This window comes from Colias philodice, chromosome 26 (assembly GCF_061535455.1).
Source record: "Colias philodice isolate Cphi_HAF_F1 chromosome 26, ilColPhil1 Martin Lab GWU primary, whole genome shotgun sequence".
In the NCBI taxonomy this organism is placed as follows: domain Eukaryota; kingdom Metazoa; phylum Arthropoda; class Insecta; order Lepidoptera; family Pieridae; genus Colias; species Colias philodice.
Genome location: NC_143111.1, coordinates 6,757,192 through 6,770,130, shown reverse-complemented (window position 1 = coordinate 6,770,130; position 12,939 = coordinate 6,757,192). Strand labels below are relative to the sequence as shown.

Below are 12,939 nucleotides of genomic sequence, written 5' to 3'. Positions count from 1 at the left end.
ACGTTTTGTTTGATATAACTCATACTATTATCAGAAATCTTATGGTTCTGGTATCAATCGATAGGTTATTCTATACACTTCCGAATGGTTAGCATAAATAAACGGTAAGCGTTAAAGATGGTGGTTAAAAATTGACTTTATCGTAACAAGTCAACTTGTTTCAATTCCCCTCATACCGAGGTAAGATGAAACAGAGGTCGAGGAGAGTTGAAACATAATGATTTTGGGGAGTAATAGGAGCTGCAAAATAAAAATGATGATTTAATTCAAAGGTTTTAATTAAAACTTATATTTTCAAGTAATCAACGACTTTTATAAGTAATATTTTAATGACATTTCAGTCAAGTAGGTCTAATACAAATAATAAACACCTAAATAACGAAAAATTAACATGCGTAACATCAATTATAATCAGTCAAATCAACAAAATGTTTTACATTTTTATAAAACTAAATCTTTGACATAAAATAGTTAATAATCAGTCGTTTTTTAAGTATGTATTACAATCAGTACCTACTATAAACTATTTAAGGAACAATAATCTACAAGATGTCAAAGACAAAGTTCTCCACCAGCACAAGTTTCATGAGCCCACAATTGGCATTTCAGACATTGAGCCCACTTCTCTTTGGATCTGTTATTTGAATATGATTCCATACAGCAAATACAGCAGGATTCCTCTTCTTCTTCATCACTATCTTCGTTTCTTGACAACCTTAACCTTTTTAGTTTTACAGCCTGGTTTTAAACTTATTCTTGCTTTAGTTCATCCAGTAGGAATGCTTAAACAAATAAACACATTAAATCAACAATAAAATCCGATAATCTTCGTACTTTTTAGCTATAATCAGATATTAAATTGAAAACAAGGAGAGTTGAAACAGTCTGTTTCAAATCACCTCGGTGAGAAAAAACCTCCCAATTTTTATTCAAATCACGACCAAGCAGTAAATACACAGAAATTAAATTTACCAAGTATATTTCAAGAATCAATAGATAATAAGTTTTCAAAACGTATATAACTCAACCCAAAAAACAATACCAATATTAAAGTACGAGCATCGTAAAAAAACATGAAATACTTACTTTTTACGATTTTCGGCACATGTCATTCAGAACCACACAACTGCACAACTGACGTCATCGGCATGAACTGACGCGATAGCTGGTGGCGGGAGTTGGTTAAAAAAGACGTTGCCAGATCGCTAACAGTTTTAAGTTCGGAGAAATCGAGACTGTTTCAACTCACCTTTGTTTCAAAACCCCTCGGTCTCCCCTACGAGACGTTTCATGATTTCCATTTTATACAAAAGCATCGTTCAATAAGGGAAATATACCTTAACTTTATTTTAAAACTTTAGACATCTATCGATCGATCCCGAACTATAGGAAATATTTACTTACTAGATTGTCGTCTTAAATACTGAATATAATTTGCTTATCGGAATATGTATTTCCACTAATTGTATTAGGTATTTATTATTTGAATATCATATTATCCAAATGTCCATCCCCCCCCCCTAATATAGAAGTATGTAGATTATATAATATTTTATCAAAATACCTACATCGTAAGTACATAGGTACATTTTTTTTATTAAATCGCTTACAAGTTCTTTCTTTTCTTGTACCTATAAATATTTGTAATGGGTAAATAAAGAAAAAACATTGGAACTAATTTTACGTCTGTCTTTTTACTATTGTAGGTGGGTACAATGTACATTGTACACCAAGTACACTAATTCACTATTTTTCATTTTATAACCTTAAAAATCACAAACTTTCAGTGCACTTGGTATCCCCCGACCAGCACACACAAACTCCTCGCCTCGAAGATTTCTTCTGGACAGGTTCTGGTGACGGACCACCACCGCCAGACCTGTCAGAACCACTACCAGAACCAAGCACACCAGTGGTACACACCACCACTGTACTTGCTACTGTATACTTGGACTCGTATCCTCCTCAGGTGAGCTTTTTACAGATATTTGTTATAATTAATATTTATATTGGTTCCTTACGCCTCAATAAAATTATATTACATTTGATGCAAAAAACGATCATGTTATGTTAAAAATAGTTATCCTGAATCCGGCCTTTCTGTGCAGATATTATAGTCATAAGTACTAGCAAACCACGATTAACCATGCTTTTTGCTCTCGTAGAGCAATGAGACAGAAAAAATAACCAAGACAAAGGAAATATTAAAAAGTCATAATTTTATTATTAAATTCAATATACCATGCTACTCCGTATGTGGATAAAAGCATTCCGTTAACGACAGAGTGTCGGTTCAGGCGGTGACAGACAGCTCGGGTGAGTGCGTGCACAACTGCGACTCGTCTCCCGGCAGCCTAGAGCCAGACGTGCCTGAAGACAGGCGATATTGGCTCCTCACTGTTATACAGGGGTCCACTCCCGATAGCTTGCAATTACGGCTTGCCAGACTCTATCAGAAGGCATTTTTGAGGTAAATTTGATTGGAATATAAAAAGGCTGTTCTATTTTCAGATACAATTTGATTCCTAGTTAATTTATTTTAATGTCTCATCATATTATGAGTCATTTTCAAGAAATGAGATAAAAAAAGACATTTCTCTTACAGGCAGCAAGAAAGACACCTAGGAATCATTAAATCATTAGATGCGTCACCACCAAGAAAGAAACATGATGTACATTCGTTTGTGGTGAATAAGGATAGTCAAATAAATCCCATTAGTTCTGATACTCCGTTCAAATACTCGGAAATAGAAGGTTCTGTAGTAAATGTCGGTGATATAACTCCAACAAAAACTATTACGTCTACTTTAGCAACATTTGTGAAAGTTCCAGAATCAAGTGCTCTAAATGGTGAAATGTACTTAGCAAATAGCATAGATACCTCATTTATAGATGATATTGAACCAACTACGCTAGCTGATAAAGAATCTTGGGTATTAGTAACACCGACTATAGTTTTAAAGAAAAGAGAAATCAATGTAGGGGAAGAGTTTGATATGATGAAAGAAGATATGATTGATTTGCCTCTAGAAGAGGATAATAATGGCACGTTGCTGTATAAGCGTGAAATTATCAAGCCTGAGCAGCAGCCACCAGTGCAAGTGCACATCCAAAATATATCAGAAGTAAGTCCTAAATCAATATCTCTGTAAATAAAATTAAAAGTATCGTTAATTTTTAACCAGTTTAAGATGTAGCTGTAGAAATGGTAACAAAAGTTGTTTGATCTACTATTTCTTTAACCAGTTTTTCGTTGTCATCGTCGTATACTTACGTCTTTCAATCCTTATGATGAATAGATAGGTTTACATTTAATTGAAATACGTTGATCTTTCATCTTTGCGAATAAAACTGGAACATCCATACTTATTTCTACTTTTCTAACGTGTACTGTGGTAATAATACGTTCTCAAGATCCATATGATTTAGAAATATTAAATTTCATAGCACTATTTTCTTCAATTCCAGTCAGCAGAAACAGGTAGTGTCCAAATAGTGTACGTAGTGTTGGTGGGGGGTAGAGCTGTACCAGCGGCTGTGGCTGCGAGAGACATGCGGTTGGTTAGGGATGCTGAAGTTGCCAAGGAACTGGGAGCGGTTGTTACTACTAAGGCTGAGCGTGAGTATACGGGGATGAATATAGATGTATTGGGTAAGAAGGTGTAAAGGAGTAAGGTTAAGGGTACAAAAGATTGGGAATGATGATGATTGAATGATTGTATTAGTCAAATAATATGTTCTTTCTTTTCTGTTTTAATTTTATTAAGTAGTTAAATTAAATTACATATAGTTTATAGATAGGCCTGCACGAAACAAAAATGTATAATCCTAATCCGGCAAATCTTGCCATAAACAATTCAGAAATCGTAATTATCAATTTTCTCTCTCTGATTTTGGTCGTCTATTACGATCATATTATTTACGCACCGTAAACTAATAAGTAATATATACTAATAGCATTCTAACCTTCAATATAGGTTTCGAAATACCAGCAACATATTTGGGGAAAAGCTATGCAATAATGAATAATTTAAAAACAAATATTAATAATCATATTCTGATTTCCCAATATGCCATCTGAAAGTGCTTAAACTTGCCAGCAGCGTATCTCAAAGCGGCTGAAGGGCTAGAAGGAGAAGCAGCACCAGCTGGAGTGCACGGCACCGAACTGTGGGCTCTGATAGTGGGCTCTACCATTGCGCTACTGCTCCTGGTGATACTGTTCGTGCTACTATGTCTAGCACATAGGTAAGTATAAGGAAGACATTCCTAAAGCAGGTAAAGGAATGTGGGCTCTGGTAGTGGGTTCTCCCATTGCGCTACTCCTATTGGTGATACTTTTTGTGCTACTGTGCCTTGCTCTATAGGTATATTGCCATAATTTTCAGATTGTGGCAGAAAAGATATAAACGAGATTTGCCTAAATTTTTTTGCCAAATGTGAGACTTATTTTTTTTCGACAGAGCAAAAAAGAATCAAGTATATGAGTATACTTATTTTTTTTTGGTTACGTGATAATTGCTAAACAAATATGAGTTTGTAAAAGCTAGTAGGAACATTGTAATGTTTAATGTAACGGTAACGGTTTTTTCACATTCTATGTATTTACAAATTTCAGGAAAAAATCTCTGAAATCCGCAGCATCCCTTCGAGCGTATAGAAACGAGTTGATGCGAGAATTAGAACAGAGTAAGCAAGAACGAGAAGATAAGAATTCAAAGGTAAATTTTGTATTTTATTTGCATTTATTAAGGGTTTTATTTTATTATATTTTTTACAAATTTTATTAAAGTACTTACTTCGTCTCAGGGCTTGCAGGGCTTTTTTTATTCAACCTATTTATAAAAGTATGAGTTTAACCAGTACTCCCCACTGGGGAGGATGGGAGCTGGGAGGATGAGAGTTGCGAGGATGGGAGTTGGGAGGATGGGTGTGTGGAGGATGAGAGTGGGGAAGATGGGAGTGGGGAGGATAACTGTGGGGAGGATGGGAGTGGGGAGGATGGTGGTGGGGAGGATGGGCGTGGGGAGGTTGACTGTGGGGAGGATGGCGGTGGGGAGGATGGCGGTGGGGAGGATGACTGTGGGAAGGATGGGAGTGAGGAGGATGACTGTGGGGAGGATGGCGGTGGGGAGGATGGGAGTGGGGAGGATGGCTGTGGGGAGGATGACTTTGGGGAGGATGGGAGTGGAGATGATGGGAGTGGGGAGGATGAGTGGGGAGGATGAGTGGGGAGGACGACTGTGGGGAGGTTGACTGTGGGGATGATGGCGGTGGGAGGATGGCTGTGGGGATGATGAGTGGGGAGGACGACTGTGGGGAGGTTGACTGTGGGAATCATGGTGGTGGGGAGGATGGCAGTGGGGAGGATGGCAGTGGGGAGGATGGGAGTGGGGAGGATGGCTGTGGGGAGACTAACTGTGGGGAGGATGGGAGTGGGGAGGACGTCTGTGGGAAGGTTGACTGTGGGGATGATGGCGGTGGGGAGGATGGGAGGGGGGAGGATGACGGTGGGGAGGATGGCTTTAGGGAGGATGGGAGTGGGGATGATGAGTGGGGAGGATGGGAGTGGGGATGATGGCGGTGGGGAGGATGGGAGGGGGGAGGATGACGGTGGGGAGGATGACTGTGGGGAGGATGGGAGTGAGGAGGATGACTGTGGGGAGGATGGCGGTGGGGAGGATGGGAGTGGGGATGATGGCGGTGGGGAGGATGGGAGGGGGGAGGATGACGGTGGGGAGGATGGCTTTAGGGAGGATGGGAGTGGGGATGATGAGTGGGGAGGACGACTGTGGGGAGGTAGACTGTGGGGATGATGGCGGTGGGGAGGATGGCTGTGGGGAGGATGACGGTGGGGAGGATGGCTTTAGGGAGGATGGGAGTGGGGATGATGAGTGGGGAGGACGACTGTGGGGAGGTAGACTGTGGGGATGATGGCGGTGGGGAGGATGGCAGTGGGGAAGATGGCTGTGGGGAGGATGGGAGTGGGGAGGATGGCTGTGGGGAGGATGGGAGTGGAGAGGATGGGAGTGGGGAGGATGGCTGTGGGGAGACTAACTGTGGGGAGGATGGCGGTGGGGAGACTAACTGTGGGGAGGATGGGAGTAGGGAGGATGGCTGTGGGGAGGATGGGAGTGGGGATGATGAGTGGGGAGGACGACTGTGGGGAGGATGGGAGGGGGGAGGATGACGGTGGGGAGGATGGCTTTAGGGAGGATGGGAGTGGGGATGATGAGTGGGGAGGACGACTGTGGGGAGGTTGACTGTGGGGATGATGGCGGTGGGGAGGATGGCAGTGGGGAGGTTGGGAGTGGGGAGGATGACGGTGGGGAGGATGGCTTTAGGGAAGGATGGGAGTTGGGAGGGTTTGAGTGGGGAGAATGGCTGTGGGCACGCAGTAGATTTCAATATTTTATTTTATTATTATTTCATAAATGATTATCAAAAGGTTTTATAATGAAAATCCATTTTTTATGTTTAGCAATTAATAAGCGTGGTATCTCCGAGTAGAACAAGACCGAGCAGTGCCTTACTGCCCATTTATAGGAAGGACAGTACTTCTGGGTAAGCTTTTGCGAACGTCTAATTTATATAGTTTGTTGTATATTTTTTTTATTTTATAGTAATTTACACATTGTGAAAATGTTACTCCCTATCGGGCTTTGAAGCAAAAAAGTTAAAGATTAGAATTCCGTATTACTTAAGTTTCTACTATAATAATAGCTTTTTGAATAATCTTTTAAAAAAATAAATAAAACAACGTTAATTGCTTCCAACATTTATTTTTAAATAACATAAAATATACATTAAACATACATAAATAGATGAAACTATCATTAAATAGATTCCATCACTTTCAGTTCATCCACAACGTCGTCAGGTGTTTCGGAGGTGGCGGTAGCTCTGCGAAGACGACAGAAAAAACCACATGCGCTTAGAATGCCTCAGAAAAAACGAGGTTTGATTTTTTTGTGATTTTTACTAAATAAAAATGGTTTCCTATTTCCTATATTGAAAATTTTAGGCGCTATGGCTGTATTTTTCAACTTTTTTAAAGTTTTAATGTGTCTTGGTCACTATTTAACCTATCTACTATCCGATTGTCCCGAGATAAAAATAGCATATTATGTGAAAAAAATTAGCGTAATATTTTATCATCCATACTTATATTAATAACGCGAAAGTAACTCTGTGTGTCTGTCTGTTACTCAATCACGCCTTAACTACTGAACCAATTTGCATGAAATTTGGTATAGAGATATTTTGTTACCCGAGAAAGGACATAGGCTACTTTTTACCCCGGGACATAGGATGTTTTATTCCGGAAATCCCACGGGAATGGGAACTATGCGGGTTTTTCTTTGACTGCGTGGGCGAACCCGCGGGTAGAAAGCTAGTAACAAATAAACCAAAAAAAATCATAACTATTAAAAATCATACACTATAATAAAATACCTACCTACCTAGATAAAATTTCATCCCAATTTTTGACTTGAACATGTAACAAACCATCGCATTTCTTAATTTATTAAACCATTTTTAAATAAATGAACCATTCTAGTGGGAACAACAGACAGTTTGCTAGAAGCGGCGGGTGTAGAGAGCTCAGACAGCGGACACACTCCCACTTCATATCTCTCTATGCCATCTATTTCTGCTTTTCCCAGGTTTGTATTCATGATTATTGAAGTGAAACTTCTTTATCGGGGTTGGACAAAAATTTAGTGTAACATTTTTGCGTTACGCCGTACGCGTGACATTTTTGCGTTAGGTACGTCGTACGCGTGACATTTTTGCGTTACGCCATAGTCGTGACATTTTTAAGGTCATAAAGAAGTTTCACTTCTTACGTGTGTACTCTAGTACACGCATACATTTTTTAATTTTTATCAGTTACTGCCATGTTTTTGTTAGATTTTTTTAAAGAAATATATTAATTTTACACGATGAATAGAAAAAAAGGTATATTGAATTATATAAATACGTCCAATACTATTTTATTTAAAGGTACTAATATTATAAAGCTGAAGAGTTTGTTTGTCTGTTTGTTTGAATGCGCTAATCTCAGGAACTACTGTTCCGATTTGAAAAATTCTTTCGGTGTTAGATAGCCCATTTATCGAGGAAGGCTATAGGCTAAATGTCATCACGCTAAGACCAGCAGAAGCGGAGCCACGCGGGTGAAACTGCGAAGCGCAGCTAGTATTATATATGTTTCTATTTTTATCACCATTTTCTTATTTCCTCTACTGGTCTACCCGACTAAAAATAATAATTAATTTAAACAAAATTCCAGGGGCAACACAGTAGAACCGCTATCCCGTATTCTCGAACCGGTATCCGTCCGTCACTTGGACGTAGATTCCCCAATATCTAGCCCCAGGGCAAGCCAGGGGCAGGACACAGTGCCCCGGAGGCAAATGCCCTCACAGCTCGTGAGATTGGGCAGTATTGATAAGGACCCTGGTGTTATCGGACCTTTAGTGTGGGATTTACATTGCCAGAGGATTAAGGATGGTGAGGTTCTTGGTTTTAACTTTTAATTATAGATCTCTAAAGATTTCATGATATTATTCGATACGTTCACGTATACATAAATTAAAAAAAAACTATTTTCACTTTAAATTGTTAAAGCTTATTACAAGTTACTGTACCTACACTTATTCTTAAACCTATACTTACACTTACACCTAACCTATACTTATTCGTTTACCTTACCTTACTATTTATTTAACAAATATTATACATATTATTTCAGTATTTTATAATAAGCGATTGATTCATTTGTTATGTTCCATCACCAATACCTATGCACACTCACACCAAGACATAAACTCAAACTCAAACTTACAACTTACATCTTAACTTACTCTTAAACCTATACTTATACTTATCTATGCCTAAACTATACTTACACTTACAACTAAACCTATATTTATACTAATCTATCCTGAACTATACTTACACTTACACCTAAACCTATACTTATACTTATCTATCCTAATCTAAACTCACACTTACACCTGAACTTACACCTAAACCTATACTTATACTTATCTATCCTAATCTAAACTCACACTTACACCTCAACACTTACACTTATACCTTTCCCAGCGTCCAAACCGTCAACTCCAAAGTCCCAAGAGCCAGGTCGCATGAGACAGCGGTTCAACGAGCTGATGGATGACGCGTTTACTCTCTTCGGGAGTGCGGGTTCGACTCCCAGTAATGATACGTATACTGTGGAGAGGGAGGATAAGAGGAACGGTGAGTTCTATTATAAATATGGGTGGTGGAAATAATTTACACATTGATAAAGTGTAGAGAGGTTTTTATAAATAAGAGTTGTTGAAAAGAAGTTTGAAAGATTGATAATTTTTCTAAGTGAAAATTAATGACATAGGACACTAGGTAAAATTAAATGTCGTAGGTATATTGATGGTAGTTAAAATGATTATTTTAAAATAAAAAAAAATTTGTGACGTTTGTGTAGGTACATTTTCTTAAAATTCTGGACAAAAAACTGAGGATAAAAACTGAATTTTACCCTTGAACCAGAAACTAGATTTATAATACGAGATAGTGTTGCATTTTACATCTATATTTCTATACTAATATTATAGAGCTGAAGAGTTTGTTTGTTTGTTTGAACGCGCTAATTTCAGGAACTTCTGGTCCGATTTGAAAAATTATTTCGGTGTTAGATAGCCCATTTATCGAGGAAGGCTATAGGGCATAGGCTATATATATCATCACGCTAAAATCAGGAGCGGATCACTGCGGGTAAAACCGCGGGGTACAGCTAGCTTAGAGTTTATAATAATCTTTTAATATTTTGTATCGCAGAGCCAATGGCGCAAGCCCGCAACGACAACGTGCGTCTCCCGGCGTCGCCTGCGTACAAAGATACTGCTCGTGGAAGATCCGCTGGTGTTGGGTGAGATTTTCATATTTTTATGATATTAAAATATCAAGTATAGTTATATACTATATATTTACTAAAAATTAAATGAGTTTTTTATGAATAATTTTTTGATGTATATAGTGACATCATTCCCTGTGCAAAGTGCATAACATTTTAAGTAATTTTCCATCTATTTTTGATTATGAAAAGCTAATCAAAATTTGAGTTTGTTTGTTTGTTAATTCAAAAATCATAAAAACGAGCAAAGTTTCTTTCGCTATCACTGTAGTGTTAAATTCGTCAATGATCTGTGAAATATTCTGTGATTTATGGCCTATTCTAACTAGAGCGGTATCCGCTACCGCCCGTGCCGTGGCCATGGGTAGATATGCGATTAATAAAAAAAATATCTGAAATAAATAAAATAATTCTCTTACGTACTTACTATACTCTATTATATCCTACGTAAGCGATCTAATCGTGTACCTATCAGATACCGCTATACAGCAGTAGCGGATACCATTTAGTTTAAACAGGCCTTTATGTGATACTAGCTGTTCCCCGCGGTTTCACCCGCATTGCTCTGCACCTGTTGGTCTTAGCGTGACGATAGCTTTCCTCGATAAATGGGCTATCTAACACCGAAAGAATATTTCAAATCGGGTCAGTAGTTCCCGAGATTAGCGCGTTCAAACAAACAAACTCTTCAGCTTTATGGATCAAATTGTGCCGTGTGTGAAAATTGTCCTGAAATATTTATTTTATTTATTTATTTTATTACAATACGGTATACAGTCGCGGCAGCACTGTGTCAGAGTGTCCCCGTCCCCGCACGGCGCTGCCGGCCCCGCGCCCCGCACAGCGCCGCGCCGCCTGGGGACCGCAGGTACACTTACTTGATTTATAATGAACTAGCGGTCCGCCCCGGCTTCGCCCGTGGTACATGTTTACGTTTTCTCTACATAAGAACCATCCTCGTACTTCAAGGAATATAATAAAAAAAGAATTATCGAAATCGGTTCAGCCGTTCTCGAGTTATGCGCTTACCAACACATTTTGCGATTCATTTTTATATATAAGAAGATAATCCCAACACTAGGATCCCAACACAGGGGATCCTAGTGTGGGGACTAGTGTATCTCTATTACGTGCCCGTTATTTTAATATGCAATTTTTACTGTATTCTAAACTGATTGTACACTGTGTTTTGAAACAAATAAACTATTTTTATTTTTTATTAGTAGTTAATTTAGTCTTAAAAATAAAATAATTGGCAATTAAGTCTCGACGTTCATAATTTTCATTCAATCAAAAATACTGAAAACAAGTGTGTGTGTACATGTGAAACTATTATTTTGTAGTTATGTATTCGCTTTTTTTTTATTTAAACTGTTATCAAAGTTTCACTAATTTGTTTACTCAAAATTATCAATAAGATATTTATTTTGCAACATATATCTACATTCCGAAATTAAAATTAATTTCATAATACACTAGCTGTGCCGCGCGGTTTTACCCGCGTGGCTCCGCTCCTGTTGATCTTAGCGTGATGATATATGTATATAGCCTATAGCCTTCCTCGATAAATGGGCTATCTAACACTGAAAGAATTATTCAAAGTAGTTTCCGAGATTAGCGCGTTCAAACAAACAAACTCTTCAGCTTTATAATATTAGTTTAGATAACCAATACTTTTACAGATTAAAAATTTCTTAAAATTTACAAAAAATAATGCTTTTATTAACTCAATATTTGTTTCCAGGCCACAAATCCGCGTCACCCCTCTACCCCAATAGTACACCCCGCCCTTATCACAAGTGAGGGCAAGCTACCCCCCGACGACCCGGCGTTACCTCTCATATCCGCTATTAAGAGTGAAATACAACGTGTTAGAGAAAATGCTATGAAACCTAATTAAATACATAGTACATATTATCAAATAACAGTTTAATATTTAACTAACGGTCCGCCCCGGCTTCGCCCGTGGTACATGTTTATTGTTTACGTTTTCTCTCCATAAGAACCATCCTCGAACGTAAACGAAATCAGTTCAGCCGTTCTTGAGTTATGCGTTTACAAGCATATTTTGCGATTCATTTTTATATTAGGTACCTACTTATAGACTATAGAGGATAAAATCATACAAAACATCATTCTAAACTATTCAGTAGATTGATTTTTTAATGTGTCATCACAAACTTGAATTTTATTTATTTCTTTAGTAGGTTCAATTACTTTGAATTATTTATCTAGTAACTATAAATATATGTATATAAAAATGAAACCCGTTTTCCTTGGTCACGGGCCACGGCCCACGGCATCACTCGTGAAGGGGTTTGCCGATATCGATTTTTTTTTTTTTATTATATTCCTTGAAGTACGAGGATGGTTCTTATGTAGAGAAATCGTAAATATTTATCACGGGCGAAGCCGGGGCGGACCGCTAGTTAATCATAAATTTTCTGGCGATATCCGATATAGTAAGATGAATGACACAAATGACTTTAAGTTCATTGGAATTTAAGTTCATTGGAATTGGAATGTTAGAAATAAGGATCACTGTACAAACTCAAGCCAAATAATTCATAGAAAATCTGCAATATTATGTTAAATTATATTTTATACTGTTTATTGTTTAATTTGTTAATCAATAATGTATACATTCTATATTGATTTTATATTTTTATTGTTTAAAAAAGTATTTTAATCGTAAACCATTATCGTTTTTACTTTTTAATTGTTTTAACTTTTTCTTGGAATCGCATGTTCACTAGTATAAGGTTAGATTATAATTGATGCCAAGTTGTATTTAGTATTTAATTATAATCTATTTATGTTTTCTGTTGATCACTTTTGTAGACTTTTTAATAAATATTTCACCAATTTGACTGATTTTTATTCTCATATCCTTCCTTCGTTTTCGTCTCTGTTTATTCAGTAGAGCATGAAAAAAATAGTTCCCAAAACATGCACCATATATTATAGTTCCTGAATGATTTTAGAGAGCATTGGCCATTTCGCGTTATAACCGCGCG

The 12,939-nt window shown here is 37.8% G+C and overlaps 1 protein-coding gene across 1 annotated transcript; it reads left to right on the top strand.

Annotated features, from left to right (window-relative positions):
* Positions 1 to 1,646: 1,646 nt before the first annotated feature.
* On the top strand, positions 1,647 to 12,239 carry LOC149476981 (uncharacterized). The gene is made up of 15 exons (XM_089711607.1): positions 1,647 to 1,650; positions 1,788 to 1,969; positions 2,298 to 2,470; positions 2,606 to 3,125; positions 3,469 to 3,619; positions 4,101 to 4,248; positions 4,619 to 4,721; positions 6,482 to 6,564; positions 6,861 to 6,958; positions 7,562 to 7,667; positions 8,297 to 8,517; positions 9,115 to 9,267; positions 9,847 to 9,937; positions 10,700 to 10,790; positions 11,667 to 12,239. The coding sequence occupies exons 1-15, from the start codon at positions 1,647 to 1,649 to the stop codon at positions 11,820 to 11,822; spliced, it is 2,280 nt and encodes a 759-aa protein (XP_089567733.1). The 3' UTR covers positions 11,823 to 12,239.
* The last annotated feature ends 700 nt before the right edge of the window (positions 12,240 to 12,939 follow it).

Coding starts and splice junctions, on each gene's coding strand:
- LOC149476981 (XM_089711607.1), top strand. Junction 3,126..3,468: donor ACATCCAAAATATATCAGAA/GTAAGTCCTAAA, acceptor CTTCAATTCCAG/TCAGCAGAAACAGGTAGTGT. Junction 9,268..9,846: donor GAGGGAGGATAAGAGGAACG/GTGAGTTCTATT, acceptor TTTGTATCGCAG/AGCCAATGGCGCAAGCCCGC.